The 17,133-nt window shown below is 30.3% G+C and overlaps 1 protein-coding gene and 1 non-coding gene across 3 annotated transcripts; one reads left to right on the top strand and one right to left on the bottom strand.

Moving 5' to 3' along the window:
- The first annotated feature begins 204 nt into the window (after positions 1-204).
- Positions 205-17,009, top strand: LOC132951177 (integrator complex subunit 3). 2 transcript variants are annotated; one of them, XM_061022935.1, is made up of 17 exons: positions 205-1,396; positions 1,612-1,779; positions 2,460-2,725; positions 2,793-3,061; positions 3,129-3,274; positions 3,332-3,563; positions 4,264-4,343; positions 5,309-5,501; positions 6,732-6,902; positions 7,121-7,394; positions 8,087-8,287; positions 8,353-8,594; positions 8,664-8,871; positions 8,942-9,126; positions 9,198-9,547; positions 9,616-9,696; positions 16,871-17,009. In XM_061022935.1, exons 1-16 carry the CDS (start codon positions 1,322-1,324, stop codon positions 9,688-9,690), a joined length of 3,135 nt encoding a protein of 1,044 aa, XP_060878918.1. In that variant the 5' UTR covers positions 205-1,321; the 3' UTR covers positions 9,691-9,696; positions 16,871-17,009. The 2 variants fall into 2 exon arrangements, with proteins under 2 accessions (XP_060878918.1, XP_060878917.1); XM_061022934.1 differs by lacking the exon at positions 16,871-17,009 and having other exon boundaries at positions 9,616-10,015.
- Positions 16,917-16,988, bottom strand: Trnag-ucc (transfer RNA glycine (anticodon UCC)). Its single transcript has one exon. It is a non-coding gene; the product is annotated as a tRNA-Gly (tRNA).
- Positions 17,010-17,133: the final 124 nt, after the last annotated feature.

The following is a 17,133-nucleotide window of genomic DNA, read 5'->3' as shown; positions in this document are numbered from 1 at the left end:
CCGTAGCTTGGTGCGTCGGTCGAGGCGCTCACCGCTTGGCGCTCAGGCAGTCAGACTCAACACTCAGCAGTCGCCAGTCAGCACTCGCTATCGGGACGTGCGCGTTTTTAGTGTCGTTAAAAGTGTGCGCGCGCACATTCTCTCTCTCACAGTTCACACTGGCACAGTGCGCTATCACAAGCAGCACACTCCCCCTCACTCATTCTTTATCTCTCACCGACGGTTCGACGCGGTGTTTGTTTCTCTTTCTTTCGAAATTTCGGTTTTTTTTTTTTTTTTTATTATCACATTAACATACACAACGCACAACACACACACACGATAATATCCCACACGCGGTGTGGCCGATATCGGGCACCGTCGTAATAATAATATAGGCGCGCACACAATTTTTTTGTGGGACGCCAAAAATCCTCTCTCCTCGCGCCGCTCTCCCACTCGATAGTTCCGTCGCCTTCACTCTGGTCGTCCGCCGAGGACCGAGGAGACGTTATAATATTATTATTATTTATTATTACTATTATTATTATTATTATTATTATTATTATTATATTCATTATCGCACGCACGCTCGCACGCACTTACACACGCGCGTAAGGGTCCGGTCCGGGGCGCGCGCGACGTTATCGTGTTTCGAACTGACTACCTACGGGGAAAAAAAAAACAAATACATAAATAAACGAAAAACGTTTCAGCTAACGTTACCCCGAGTCTCGAAGCGACCCGCTGCCCGCTGGTCGCTATTTGCTGCCAGAGTGCCACAGAACAACAACAACAACAAAACAAATAAATAACCACCGTCGCCGATCGACCGTTGCTGCATTGTTCGCGCACGGCGACCGACAACGATCAACTCTCAAGACGTCCTTGGCTCGATCGTGTCACGCATGCACGTATCGCTTGTGCAGTTCTGCTTAGTGCTTGGCCGACCTGTAGTCATTACTCATTAGTCGTCTTCACTCGTCGCTCGTAGTGTCGTCAGCTGCTGGACCAGTCGCCGAGACGCAACGCGTGCGAGCGCGTCACCGAACCGAGCGACGAACACGTAGGTAGTGACTACTGACTACCTATAATAACGTCATCGAAGACGACGCATAATATCGTGGTCTGCAGGGACCACCGACCGCCCCAGCCGGAACATGGGTCTGGCCACCGAAATTCTGGTGCATGTGCGCGTCGACGATACGTGAGCGGGGCAGCGACAGCAACACGGGTGGTGTGCCGTCGATAGCGCGGGATAGGAGTTGTTGATATTATTATGGTGGCGGTAGAGGTGTTGCGCTATATTGTTGTTTGATGATAGCCGTATTGCCGTGGAACCATGGCAGCCCAGCAGCAGCAGCAGCTGAAGTTGTTCACATATTCGGTGATCGAGCGCAAGGACGAGATCGAAGAGGTAAGCGCAGTCGTCGACGATCAACCGCTCTGTCACGCCGTACCTTGCTCGCACTCTTGTACGCAATGATACTATAACAATGCCGTGCCGTGTGTGTGTGCACGACCCGCACGTCGTCGTCGTATAATATCGTACGTTGTGTGCGCGAGCCGTGTGCGTTGACCGTCGTCGTAGTATCCATCGATATCGGGTCTTTATTTTGTTTTATCCCTTAGAAATACGAACGGTGTTATCAGACCCTCCAGAGCCTAACGACTGGCCTCAACGATCGCGAGTACCATGACGCGCTCACCAGCCACATCAGCAAGGACAAGAGCCAAGAGGAAGTCATCAGTTTAGGTCTGCTGACTGCTGTGCTCCTAGATACAAAAAACGCTGACAAAGTATGTATGAGTGTGCTGTGTGCCATGTATTGTTGAAAATGCTTGTAGTGTGTACCAGATACCTATTTACTATGGGGTATTCAATTCCATTTTTTTTTACAGGCGTGTTGTATAAATATTATTCTTATGGTATTATGCGCCTCATTCATTAAATAAAATTTATACTTATCACACAGTAATTCAAAACTGTTATTGTTGTTGTTTAAACTTTATAATGTGCAAGAAAATTGTTGAACATTACCTAACTCATATTTGTACATGTCTCATTATATTACGTATTCCTAAAAGACAAATATTTAATTTGTATTCGTTTTTTTTTTCTAGAATTAAAGTATATACTAAATAACAACTGGTTCTTAATTTTGGCGGGGTTGAGTAAAAAAAAAAACTATGATATGGGCTCCTTAATATTTATAATATATAGGTCATAGCCCTTGAGTATGACATAGGTCCTATTTTTGGTGTTTAGATGCTTCAGAATTGCTACTAGTTGCTGCTTTTGATTGAAGGTACAATATTTAATGAAAAACTAATTTTATAGAAACCCGCCCAGGTAGTCTGTTTAGCACATTTTCAACTACTTGTTGACAACTTTTATTTGTACAATATTGTACAATTTATTTGTATTAATTTGTTTTTTAATAAAAATTATATTAATTCTACATTTATTCTTTTGACAGATATATAGAGATTTAACTTTGTTATCACGCGATGGTTTGCAAAGTGTTATATCTCATTTACAACAATTTACATTAGAAAAATGGAGTCGACTTCTAGAGCCTCCTCGCAAACAACTTTTGTGGCTAGTCCGCGAAATGGTACGCAACAACATTGCTGGTGTAGATAACCTTTGTTGGAACTTGATGAGAAATGCAGCAGGTGGTGACATTTCCACAACCAATATTGCACTCATTGAATATCTCCTTGATCTTTATCAAGACCATAGGTATGTTTTATATTGAATTATACATTTTAATTACATTTCATAATGTGATGTTTTTTTTTTTTTTTAGAAAATGGTTAGAGAGATTTCCTTGGTTGATAGCTTCTGTTGTGTATTCTTTTTTACGTTTTATTGAAGATCATTCTAGTTTAATTCCCCTACGCAATCGAGAAGTGGCGTTCACTATATCTTTACTACGTGATCGATTCACAGATTGCTTGGTTATTGGTCGAGATCTAATCAGATTATTACAAAATGTTTCACGTATACAGGAATTTGAAACATTGTGGAAAGATTTACTTCATAATCCTCAATCATTAAGTCCAAGTTTAACAAATGGTAGTTAATAGTTATGGATAAGAACGAAAATGGATGTGTTGTTAAAATTAATTAATTAATTTTTTAGGTATTATTCAAATATTAGAAACCCGAACATCTCGAAGATTTTTACAATCACGACTAACACCTGATATGGAACGTAAATTAGTGTTCTTTACTTCTTCAGTTCGATTCGGTCATCACAAAAGATATCAAGAATGGTTCCAAAACAAAGTAAAAAAAAATATTTATTTTATTTTCTTAAATAATATTGTTTTTATTATCTTGCAGTATTTGAATACGCCTGAAGCACAATCTCTAAGAAGTGATTTAATCCGATTTATTGTTGGACTAATACATCCTACAAATGAATTGTTGTGTTCAGACATTATACCTCGTTGGGCTGTTATTGGTTGGCTTATTACCACGTGTACATCAAATATAGCTTTGGCAAATGCCAAAATGGCTCTATTTTATGACTGGGTTTGTTATGATCCAAAACATGATAATATTATGAATATTGGTAAGTCATCAGCAGCTGTTTAAAAACTTAAGAGCATAAAACCCCGTCCAGAACCAAGAAAACTTTTGTGATTGACAATGTTCCTGATTTCCCGTCATAAGCAGTAACATAAATATTTGTCGACTACAATGTCAGGAACATGTGTTTCCGACAAATGTTTCTTGGTCTGGACCGGGCTTTACACCCAAATGTATTGTCTCTGTTTCACAAACCAAACAGCAAATCTACACACTGCATTCTTACTACAATTTTTGATAGTTAATATTAAAACAAATTACATGTTATCAAATTTGTAGAAGATAATATAAACTGTACCTGAGCACAGAGTTTTTTGTCACATTTTTATTTTAAAATTAGTTAAAAATACTTGAATAATTCTTTTATTCATATTCATATAACATGTTTTAAAACATTAGTACAAAGATAACTATGCTTAGGGCCCAGTTTATATTATCCTTTATAAATTTGATAATAGGTAAGTTTTATCTAATGTTACTTAACTGTAAATAAAATCCGGTACATGGCCAAAATATGAGGATGTAATAGCGTCCTCTTAACCATAACTGAGATCTTAATTTAATATATTACATTAAAATGTATTTTAATTATTTAAAAAACTTGATTATATCATTTATATAAAGTAACATAAATTACTTGCATTATAATTATAAAAAATGTATATATAATTTTTTTTTTACAGAACCAGCCATTTTAGTTATGCTTAACTCTTTACGTATTCATCCAACAGTAACTGCCAGTTTGCTGGACTTTTTATGCCGAGTAATTATACATTTTATAGCTTGAGTTTTTTGTAGATTCTGGTATTACTGACATTCTGTTATGTATTACTAATTAAGTTATTACCAGTGATATATTCATAATCATTTTAGGGTAATCACTCAGCGCACATATGTGTATTCAGGGGGGCATCATTAAGGGCTTAGCTCCCTCTCAAAAAAAAAAAAATGTACTACTTACTAACCTAAACTTTGCTTATGTTGGTGTATACTGTATACCCCCGCATATATGTGTACTAATTGATATATCTAGGCCCCCCATATTTTTAACCATATTTACGTCCAGCATCAGATGGAGTTGAATTTACTTTTTGTTACATAGTTCTGTTCTATTTGCTATGTGTAGAGTAAAACAAAATCAATCTCTTTGTACTATATTTGCTAAAATTATAACTATTATTATTATGGTGGGTAGGTTAGGTTAGAGTAGGTCAATAAATTGCACAGATATAATATACAAATTATCATAACTTTGCATCATCAAGCATAAAAAAATCAAGAATAAATGTATGTACAAGAAGTAACACAGCGTGGCTGTATGGAAAAGTCTGTAGTATTTTAAAGAATGGTCTAAGTCCATACAGAACATAAAATATGAGAAAAAGAAAGTTATCCAGTTAATTTTTTTTAACTTGATAATTTTATACTTATAAATATATTCCAAGACGTGATCATAATATGCATAATATTATGTATTACTTATTATTTTTTTAAAGCAACTATTTAATTTACTAATGGAACTCTAAAAAAAATTAACTTAATTTTATGTCATAGTTTTAAAGTATCCTGGATATGTTTTATATTTCTTATTAAATTTATTAGTTCATTAGAAATCTTCAAGTTGTTTCTCATGGTGGGTAGTAGTAAATTGGGCCACTTACAATAGTACATTTTATTTTATAAAATAAATATTTTTATTTGTTATATTAATTATTTTTTCATTTTCAGATTATTCCTAATTTTTATCCAGCTCAATCGGAGCGAATACGCAATGGTATTTTTGTTTCACTGAAGCAAATTCTTGATAAAAGAGTGTTAGCTTCATTAGTTCCTTTGTTTACAAATCCTCGTATAGATGGTGAACTTAGAGCCATGATACAAAATACTTTCCGGGAATTTTGTGATCCGCCTGCTGTTCAAGGTAATATATTTTTCTTATTCATGATAATTTAATTAGTTTAAACCGTAATAGTGAATGTTGTAGCTTATAGGACATTTATTATTTCTAAAAGTATTTACTTTTTTGGAAAATATAAGACATAGAATTCTAACATTTTATGTTGCTTTTTTTTCACCTCTTTAATATTTATATGTGAGCCCACTAATTTTATTTTTTTATATAATCTGAAGTAATATTGGTTTTTTAAAAAATTTGATGTAAAAATTAAATATTTATTGAGTTTACCGACAAACACAATGGTGAAATATATAAATATATAAAATGCCGAAATTGCAAATGAATTCTATATGTCAGAACTTCGCATATCTTAAATGTTCTAAAAAAATCAATTTTTTTCAATATTATAAGTTCACTGTTCAAAAAGGTAGACTAGTGGGTACAACTAAACTGTACAGTAGTTGACGAGTATGTCCTTGTAATGGATATGTTAGATTTGAATTCAATGATAAATCAAGGCATACGATAAACTTAAAATCAGATACTCATAAAAAAATATTGATACGAACCGTAAAACGTTATTTTTTTGACAAAGGTAGAAAAATTTGTTAGCAATCTTCTATTAAAATTTCTTATGTTAGCTTAAAAAACAAAAAATTTATTAATTTCAAACTGAAAAATAATTTGCTAAGTTTCGGTATTTGGATGAATTTAGTCTATAGTTGAATCTACATTTGAAGTTTCAATGCATATAAAAATCATATAGTAATCATGCCTTTGTGTCTTTAATATTTTTGAACTGTTAGTCTAGAAACTTATGAGGACGCTTGCATTACATTTTCAAGCTTTTTTACTAAGTGTAAAATTTTATTAACAATCATTTTCAAGAAAATATTTTGAAAATTTTACTACCATGCATGAAAAATGCTCATTTAAATATTTCGAAAATTGATTTTGCCTAAAAATTCCCATTGTACCTTCATTTTTCTTCCTCCACACTTCTAAATCTAATAGGAAATTTAAATTTTAACCTCCTAAATGGACCAACTACATTCACTTTTCTATCAGAAAAAAAGCTGATGTCAAAAATTGCACATTTTTACTCTACCAAATGTTAATGCCAGAAAAAAAAAACACATAATTGTAAATACAATACATTTATTCTCATCGCCCAGAATCTAAAATTAATAATTATACTGTATAATATTAAATAATAAATATATAATTCAATTAATATAGCAATTTTTATTTCAGGTGATCCGATTAAAAATGATGACATAATGGATAATTTACTTATATCACTTAAAGATGAGTTAATATCAGAAAATGATGATATCTCATTTAGTGATGAAGAAACTGAAACAAGTCCTAAGAAAAATATTATTATTGAAAATAACAGTGTACCTGCTATTAAAACAACCCCATGTATGCTAATCAATTAAAATTACAAGGTTATCCAAATTATTGAAAATTCAATTTGGATAACTTTATTTAATATGTACTCTATTCAATGTGAAATCGATCCTTGGTGAAAGATTAGTTAGTTTAGTCAGAGACTAAAACCTAACTTTTGACGCCAAGATTCTTTTTCGATTTGTTCAGAAAATATATTCGTTTTAATACTCAAATTAATTGTATTTCAGTGAAAGTTAAACTAAAAGAAAAAAGTGTACTTCCACTTGATTTGGATAAAGAAGCTTTGCAAACTTTAACTAAAGAATTGAGACTGGAGACTGAAACTTTATATTTTGAAAAAGATAATGAAAGAAAATGCGAAGCTATGGAGAAAATAGTTCAGTTAATTGTACAGGATGATGATATATATCCAGAAATGATAGCAGCATTAGGCTCTTGTATTTCGTGTTTATTGAAAAATCAAATCGAAGAAAAGATCTTGCCATCTGTACTTAATGATGAGTAAGTTATTATTGTTTATTAAGTTTTTCTAACGCCACAATATTTATAGTATATATTTGGAGACAGTTGAGTAAATATAATAGTACTAATAGGCAAAACTCTTTTTGACCAAAATCTCTGATCTTTGACCTCTTTCTTTTTGTGCAAAACTAAAAAGTTTAATATTTACTTTATTCTATACATTTAATAATGTATTAAAACCTATATAATTGTTGTCATTGATTGTTTGATTAATAATAAATAGAAACATTTTATATATGACTTATTTTTAATACTTTTCTATATTATGTATAAAATAAAGTATGAGCATGCTTATAATTGTAGAAGATATTGATAAAATATTCAAATAATTACTGACAAAAATGATATATTATTATTATTAATTTAAAATATTTTATTACCTATATGCATTTTATACAACTTATATTTTTAATAATTTGTGGTATTTATTATATTTTATTCTATGAATTGTAAAAAACAGCCATGCTCGTACTAACGTGTTATAATACGTCCATGAAATAAATTACTTTATACATCATACAATATTTTGTGCAAATATATCTTTAAAAAACCTTTAATTTAATTTTAGTTAATTTATTATTTGTTTTTATTTATCCATACCTTAAAACCATACATTTATTATATAATTTAATACATACTAATCATTTTTTATTTTATATTAAATTTTATAGTGCATTGGAAGACAGTATTGGAAAACCAATATTTGTTATGTTCCGTAGTCTAACCCAATTTGCTGAAGAAGACTCACGAAGGTTACAACTTTTTTCTTTGCTAGCTGAAATGAGAACACACCAAACCAGAATTGGATATTTATTGCTCTATTATTTGCAAGTGAGCAGCTTAATAAACAACAATGCTGATCGGAAAGTTAAGTAAGTTTAAAATTTAAACATAAATTAATGCGATAATAATATTAACTTAAATGTTTTATTTTAAGTGGTATCAAGTCTCACGTATACAAAGAATTTTGTGAAACTCAAGAAGTTGAGTTGAATGAATGTTTATTAAGTGATCTTCAGTTATGCCAAGAAGATGATGCATCAATGTTTTGTTGGTTAATCCCGGCTGTTTATGATCAGTTTTCAAAGATTGTTGTTGGAAATGAAGATTTCTTACATTTAGTGGTATCTACTATTGATGGCTCACAAATACAAGAAATAATTTGTCTAATTTTACAAGGTAACATTTTTTTTTTGAACACTTGAAAAATATTTTTTTATTAATTAATTTCTTATAATTATTTACTAGGTAAATTAAGCATGTTTCGATCTGACGCAGTACCATCATTAGCAACTAGTTCATTGGATTGGGAAACAATGGAACAATATTTTTTTTGGCAATTGGTGTCTGCCCATGACATTGATATTAAAGTGATATTATCAAATATCACAAAATTAGACTACAATAATCACCCTGAAACCCTAACTAGTATTTTGCTCACGCTAAAAAAAGAAAAGTAAGTTTATTTTATTTTAAATGCATTACATAAAAAATTAATTATTAATATCATCTAATTTATTTTTTAGGCCCACTTTAGATTTATTGAAACCTATACTATGTAGAGAAATTAAACCTTTAAATGACCAATTTGTTATATCTGTGATATCTAGTTGGTATTTGGAACATGGAGATAATGTAGCTAATCTTGTTTCTCAACTTTTAATTAGTAGATGTCCAGTTGTGTCTCCAACCAAACGAAAACGTGGACAAGGTAATTTACTTTTTCATACATAGCTGATTGTTATAAGCTTTTTTGTTATTATATAATTAATTATATTACAGGACAGGGTTTAGGTTCTAGAGGAGGAGTTGCGCCACCCAGTGCTGAGCGAATACTTGGTCACATGGAACGCATTCGAAGTCGGGGTACTTGTCCTGTACTGTTTCGCGCTGAAGGCATGCAAAAAGCTTTGCAAATTGCACAAGCTGCATGTACAGATACACAGCGTATGTTGTTTAGCAACCTTTTTCAGTTGCTCGAAGAAGATGAACCACATACACCAACGACCAATAGAAATTCAACAAGTGGTAAACGTGGTCGCAAAGCAGCTCCTACGTTTGGTAATAGTAACAAAAAAAATGCTAAGTCTGTGATAAAAGACCTTTCAGACAGCTCTGAAGAGTCTAGTGAAGTAAGTCAACCATTTTGTAGAATGTATTTGTTCATTTAAGTATTTATGTGATTTATGTATTCTTTTAGGAGGAAGAAGTTATAAAACCACGACAGACAAAAAAACGGAGAAAAATAAATGCAGTCGCCTCTGAAAGCGATTGATATAAGGTATCTTTACTCCAGGGTAGAATTATTTATACTCTACCATAAGTTATTATACAGTGCTAAACAGACACAGATGTTTTCCACAGTTTAATTCCTCCCCCCCAATTTTAATTTAATTGTAATAATGTTAAAAACAAATTTATATATATGTGTGTGTGTATATATATATATATATACAAAAAAAATCGGTGAAAAATTATTTTCTTAAATTGTTAATCGATTAACATGTTAATACAGTGTAGTTCATTATTTTTATTGTTTGTAATGTGACTGTTTTTGTAAATACTAATATTTTTAACTGAATATATTTAAATGAATTACATTTTTTCATCTTTCATAACCATACATTTTTGTATATCCTAAACAAACAACCTATCACTGATATAGTTAAGTAATGGTTGTAATTGGGTGAGAAGGATCTTTTGTTACTAAATAAGAGTTTATATTCTCGGCTAAAGAAATTTAACTGGTTTTTCAAATCGTGCAAAATAATCTTATTAGATCATAGCAATAAAATTAACATTTTCTCACAATTAATCAAATTTTAAAGTACATTTAAATGTTTAAATATTTTCTCTGGGTATCTATAGTTAATATTTAATACTTCTTTTCTTATCTATAAAAAATAAATAAATAACATTTTTAGCGTAAATTTAACAATTCTTTTTTTTGTGATATTAGTATAATGTTAAAAAAAATAAATAAAAAAGTGAAATGCAGGAATTTGCTGGTGTTTTTAGGTATATAATGTACTGAAAAAAATTATTCTGGGCAGAGATTTGGTCCAACCTAAGTATTCAAGAATTTGTTAAAACATATTCTTTTTTACTATTTGTTCACCGGTTTTTTTTATATGTATTTTGGCAATTTTTCTCAACAAATCAAACTAAAAAAATATTATGTTTTAAGAACAAACTTAATTTACCATGGCACAGCATATCACTTTTTTACTGTTACTATAAGTATTTTCCTGAAATAGCAAGTATATAACATTTTAAACTATTAAGAAATATTCTACAGTTCTACACCTACATTTAAAATTCCACATTATAAAACTCGCAGAGTATGTTACTATTCTTTGATTTTGTGCATTATTTTCACCACCATATGGTTAGTTAATAGCTGTATTATTAAAAACAGTTAAAACCATTAATAACAATAACAATTTATAGTTGTAATTATAATAGATAAATTTAAAAGGGGTACAAGATCCTTGGCAGATATGTGATAGTTTGCCATTTGGGCTCTAACCAAAATATTGAATACTACAAAGCAAAACTGAAACAACCCAAACTATTGTTATATCAAAACATCTGTTGTGATACAAATAATTTAATGTGTTTTAGGTATATCTTTTAGAATTGTTTTTAGTAATAAAGTAGAAAATAGTGAAAATATAATTGATTGCACAACTTATACAACTGGAGAAAATTGAAATGTTAGGTTAGGTTAGAAAAAAACTGGGGAGTTTTGACAAATTACATGGGATGAACACAGTGCTGGGTAAACAGTCTGTGCATTGCACGGGGGCTCTGTTGCTTTGGAATAGTAGGGTATTATGTGTATTAGAATTTAAAGTATCATAAATTACATAAACATAATAGCACAAATGCATAGCCAGAATGTTTTTAGAGGGGAGGGTGGATTTTAATATCACGTCTGGGGGGCTTTATACACTCCCTATTGTAGTAATTAATCTTCATATTAATTATATCAAGTATAAAATAGAACATAAAATATAAAATCATATTTTGTAGAAATCTGAATTATATAGTACATATATTATTTTCCATAAATACAGCCAATGGGGGTCTTTCCACACCCTAAACACCCCTCTGGCTACGCTACTGTAATAACATAGTATCGCATACAGATGACTAGATAATGTATTAGAACTATGATATATTATCTACATTATTTGGACAGCTAAAAATGTATTTAAAATTGTAAACATTGTAATTAATAATAAACCAATCCTTTAATGCCATTATTAATTCCCCAAAATGACCTTTTCACCCTGCCATCCAAAGTTCAAGATGCGCCGCACTGTGTAGACATTGCTTTGTTATTCATGGTTCTACCTATTTTTTATTTTTTTATTGTTGTGTCTGTCATCACTTTTTAGGACAGTAAAAATGCTTGGATATTCTTCAACAGTATCTCTTCTGATAGGAAAGTGAATATTAGCATTCTGATACAAATCTCTAGCATTTTCTGTACACCGTAACATTTTCCAAATATTTTGAACTGTTTACGGACAGTTTCCATTTTTTTTTAGTATATCAATACAATTTTATTTATTGGTTAAAAAAAGCTTGAAAATTTAATAGAAGGCTCCTAGTATAATGTTTCAAAGACAGATGAAAAAAATTAAAACTCCATAGTCACATTTTACAAAATACGTAAATTTCACGAAAATGTGCATATTATTTTGAGTTAGAAATTCATAAAAATGTTCCTATTTAAATCCAAGATTAAAATATGTAATATAAGATTGTCTATCTTTATCAACAAAAAAAATGTCTACGAGCAAATCAAATCAAATTTTTATGAGCGTTTGAAGTTCATATTTTTAAAAGATTGGATATTCACTCGATATCTCATGTAACGATTTTGTTATTTTGTTATTTCGTTCAAAAACGAATAACTGTAGATACGTACAAATTCCACTGAATGTTTATATTTTCATTTCCTATACACCATACAACTTTGAAAATATTTTGACTCTTTTTGAGCTGCTTACTAGCATTGTCAGTTTTCAATTTTATTTAGTTTTTTTTCTATAATTGTCAATAAAATTTTATTTGTTGGGTAAAAATGCGTGAAAATTTAATACATAGGCACAATTTTTTTTTATAAGTATTTAAAGTTCAAATTTTGACAAAATGTAATAATTATTTTGTAGTTAAAAATGTATAAAATGTTCAATTTTTATACCTAAGGATTGAAAATTTAAAACAAAGTTCCACGTAAATAGGTTATATATAAATTACTTTATTCACAATAATATCATCAAATATATACTTATAGTAATACCATAGGCTGACTGATCGTCATCGATCAGAATCGTTTTTCTTATACAATTATATTATATCATTGAATTTAAATTTAACACCATCCATTACAGTGACCCACTTGTACCCTACTGTACAGCAGAGCGACATCCACATGCCCAATTTTTTTTTTATATTAATTATATTTTTATAAAATAATATAACAATTAACAATGGGTGTATAACTACCCTATGCTACCGATAACTGCCGCTGCTATGACTCCTACTCACTATGACTAGATTATGTATTATAATAGTAGTAATGTATAAACATTTAGAATATGATTTAAGACTAAGGAAGAGGTCATACCACTTAATACTGCAGTAAAAAAGAACAAAATGTATGAGCACTTACGCACTTAAAAACCCTAAAATATGCACTCAACTTTTTTTCCTAGTAGGTAGCTTAATTAGTAAATATAAAAATAAATAAAATAAGAACAACGTAATATAAGACACGGACAAATGACAATACATGATCGTATTCAGTGAAGTCTTAACGAGTATACGCACTCAAAAATGCTCACAACAACTATATGCATAGACCGTGGAGGGTTTCAAATGGTTTTCGAACTGATAAGTTTTGATAAGCGTTGTATAAAAGAAAATAATATGCTCCATAAATCAAGGTTTAATAAATAAATAATATGTCAAAAAAAAGCAAAAAAATAATACCTACATCAAAATATGCGTGTGAAGTTGGCCCCCCAATACTGACAATACTTTGCAAATTAATTTCACTGGTTGTTTATATTAGCATTTTCTATACAGGATAAAATTTTCAAAATATTTTTTTTTAGTTTTGAACTGTTAATGGACATTTTCAGTTTACAATTTTTTTCAGTTTTTTTTATTTTTAATGACTACCTACAATTTTTTACAACATTGTATATTTACTCGAATTCTCATGTAGCGATTTTCTTATTATTGTGTAATTCAAAAACGAATAACTATAGACACATGAAAATTTCACTGAATGTTTATATTCTCATTGTTTATACACCATATATAATGTTGAAAATATTTTGACTTGTTTTGAGCTATTTATAGACAATTTCAAATTTCAATTTTTTTTATATTTCTATATCAATATAATTTTATTTGCAAATTCTAAAAACTAATTTGTAATTGTTTGCAATTAATTTGGAAAATATTGACATATTTCACGAATCGATTGGACAAAGTCGGGGGGCTGGCAAAAATACTTGTAAAATTCGCCAAAAATAAAATATTAATTTGAAAATTCTAAAGTTGGCCACCCGTAACGGGTTTTCGCTTATAATATGTTAATGAGTTATTTGCAAATTCTAAAAACCAATTTGCAATTATTTGCAATTAATTTGCAAAATATTGACATATTTCACGAATCGGTCGGACAATGTCGGGGGGCCAACTTCACAAACATCATCAAAATAGCTAAGTATGCAACATAAAATTACAGATTTGGATTTTTGATGATATGAAGCAAATTTGTTTGTATGCTGATGTTGTTAGCTGATCTTTTTTTGTGGTTGCGCAAAACAAATATACAAATGCTGGAAGTCCTCAGTCCTAACTCTTAATTATGACCATAGATGACATTTTTTTATATATTTAGTATTTGTAATAACCAGTATAGTAGGTGGAGGTATTTAAATACAAAATATATTTGCATTTTTTTTTGTTACCTACATCATAGAAGAAATAAGTGCGGTCAACATTTGACTGTCATAAGCATTAAGTATCACTTACTACCTATTAATCATCCATTAGTATATAGTATTGTATACGAAAACGCGTGGTGCATATTTGTTGTATTTTGCATGTTTCTTCATATTGGATAATTCAATATTTGTCTATCAGTGGCGGATAGTCTAATATTTTTTTACCGGGAAGTAATTTGAATAAGGGCCCCGAAATTTTATTTTGATATAACAATACAATACAAAACTATATATAAAAAGTAATATAGGTACTCTTAGTACAGATTTGGGAACGATTTTGGTTTAGCAACTTTTCGATTTAAAATTTTTTTTTCAAAACGTGTATCTAATAAGATGCTTTTTAAGAATGTAAAAAAAAAGCCCGAACAAACTTCGTTTTGAAGTTATTGATGGAAAACTTCAAAAACTAAATATTTTCGTAACGCGCATTTAAAAAAAAAATACTTAAAATTGAATATCGCTCGGACCAAAAAATCGAAAATATCCCCCGATTTGCTTATCGTATGTAAAACCACCTTAGGCAAGCCTCAGAAGTCAGAATTAAACAAAGTTCTTAAAAAGCACATAATGTGATAACGTTGCCACTAGCTCGCTGCAGCGCTGCGCTCGTACAAAAAAATATCGAAAAAACACCAAACACGAGTTCCTCCGAGCAGCATTAAAGTAGTGTTATAATCGCAAACTTTGGATGACTATAACATCTAAAATAATGGTTTCTGCAAAAAAAAAATTCAAACAGTTTCAAAATTAGCGTAAAAAACCACACATTTTGTAAAAAAAAATTTAAAAACTATAAAAGCATATAACCACCGCATTGCAGGTACATTATATAGTACAGCTTTAATCTACCGATATTAAATACGGTTTTCTATAAATCTAATTTAAAAATAAATCTCAATATTCCCAATGATACAGCCGATACGGGGAACAAAAATAAATATTGTTTATAGCTAAATGATTATGGTATTTTTCTTGTAGAGTGGTTAAAAATATTAAATTAGTCAATTTGCATATTTATTAAAATTATTTTCAATCTTCATTACACAAGGTTCAGTACTTGATAAATGGTCTTAGGGCCCCCATACATCAACACAGGATAGGGCCTACCGGGAAAATCATTGTTGCCCATACTTCATAGTTCATTAGTTGGGCGGTACTCTTTTCGCCCAAAAATGACCTTTCGCTTTTCGACCAAATATTTTAAAACTGCTTTCCCTTTTTGCCCAAGAATATTATATAGCACTTTTCAGCCACATTTTTATAATACAAACTTTGAGAAACACTATATCTACAATGGGCCGCTCAATATTTTAATCTTATCTTTATAATATTTGGAAACTATATAAGTATATAATAGTATATATATATATAAAGTTGATTTTGAATTAGCTATTCATAAAGCTATAGAAAATGTCTGGCCGAATACAACAATAATTGGATGCCGGTTTCACTTAACTCAATCATGGTGGAGAAATATTCGAGCTACTATCTGACTGTCCAGTAAATGACAAATTAACAAATTACTGTGACTATTTAACCGATACTTACATATCTGAAGATAGTTTATTTCCACCGAGTATTTGGGCATCTAATACGTCGGAATTAATAAGAACAACCAACGCGTGTGAATCTTTTCATTCTTTTTTTAACAAAAGTTTTAATCATATTTCTCCACCAATAAGTGCCTGGTTAAGTGTTATAAATGAAATTCAAACCGAGGTCTACATTAAATAGTATTCATTTACAAAGGTGTCCCAAAGATAAAAAAATTATAGATCGACAGCGAAAAAATGAGGAAAAAATACAGCAGGAATCCAAACAGAAACAATTAATCGTTATGGTTTGATTAAATCAGTGTCATTTAACTATTCTATCTAATACTACAATACTAACAAATAGGTAATAATATTTTGACGATTTATATTTTTGATAAAAACTTACTTACATTATATAAAAATTATATAAATGTGCAATTAACAAACACAATACATTTTTGGAGGGTAATAAAAGCTCCCTCCTCGTGATACTCTCCGGGTAATGCTAAATGGCTTTATAAAACTAATTTACCTAAATAAATAATTTAAATATAACAAATTTATTATTATGTTAGATATAATTTAAAGTAAGTGTTTTCCTAAGTGTGTGTTATGAAAATGTGGCTGAAAAGTGCTATATAATATTCTTGGGCAAAAAGGGAAAGTAGTTTTAAAATATTTGGGCGAACGGGGTCTTGCCCCATTAGTTCATATTATTATCACCTACTTAATTTTAAGAAATTGCAAGTTGGTTATGTTCATGATTTATGATGAATTGTTGTGTTTATTTTAAGTTTAAAGTTTTAAACTGTAGGTACCAAACAGAGCAAAAAATATATTATACTTTAAAAAGTACTTGTACTATAAAGTATTGAACATTTTCCAGTGTCAATACAAAAATTAACGATATGGAAAAAAATGCAAAAAATTACTGCGATGGCCGGGAATCGAACCCGGATCAACTGCTTGGAAGGCAACTATGCTGACCATTACACCACCAACGCAAGTTGAGAAGAACAGTAGAAGGTGCTGTATATAAATAGATATCACTGTAGTGTATTGCCATGTTTTTGTTTTCAAAAATGATGATAAGAATAATATGGAAACATGTTGAATGTTGTCATGTTGATAACGGAATCCGGTTGACGT

This window comes from Metopolophium dirhodum, chromosome 8 (assembly GCF_019925205.1).
Source record: "Metopolophium dirhodum isolate CAU chromosome 8, ASM1992520v1, whole genome shotgun sequence".
NCBI lineage: Eukaryota > Metazoa > Arthropoda > Insecta > Hemiptera > Aphididae > Metopolophium > Metopolophium dirhodum.
Note: the sequence above shows the minus strand (reverse complement) of the source record. Positions and strands in the feature narration are given on the sequence as shown.

Excerpts from the sequence above, each read along its gene's own strand:
- LOC132951177 (XM_061022935.1), top strand. The coding sequence starts at position 1,322 with ATGGCAGCCCAGCAGCAGCAGCAGCTGAAGTTGTTCACATATTCGGTG. Across the intron at positions 1,397-1,611 it reads GCAAGGACGAGATCGAAGAG|AAATACGAACGGTGTTATCA; the intron begins GTAAGCGCAGTC and ends TTTATCCCTTAG. Across the intron at positions 2,726-2,792 it reads GATCTTTATCAAGACCATAG|AAAATGGTTAGAGAGATTTC; the intron begins GTATGTTTTATA and ends TTTTTTTTTTAG.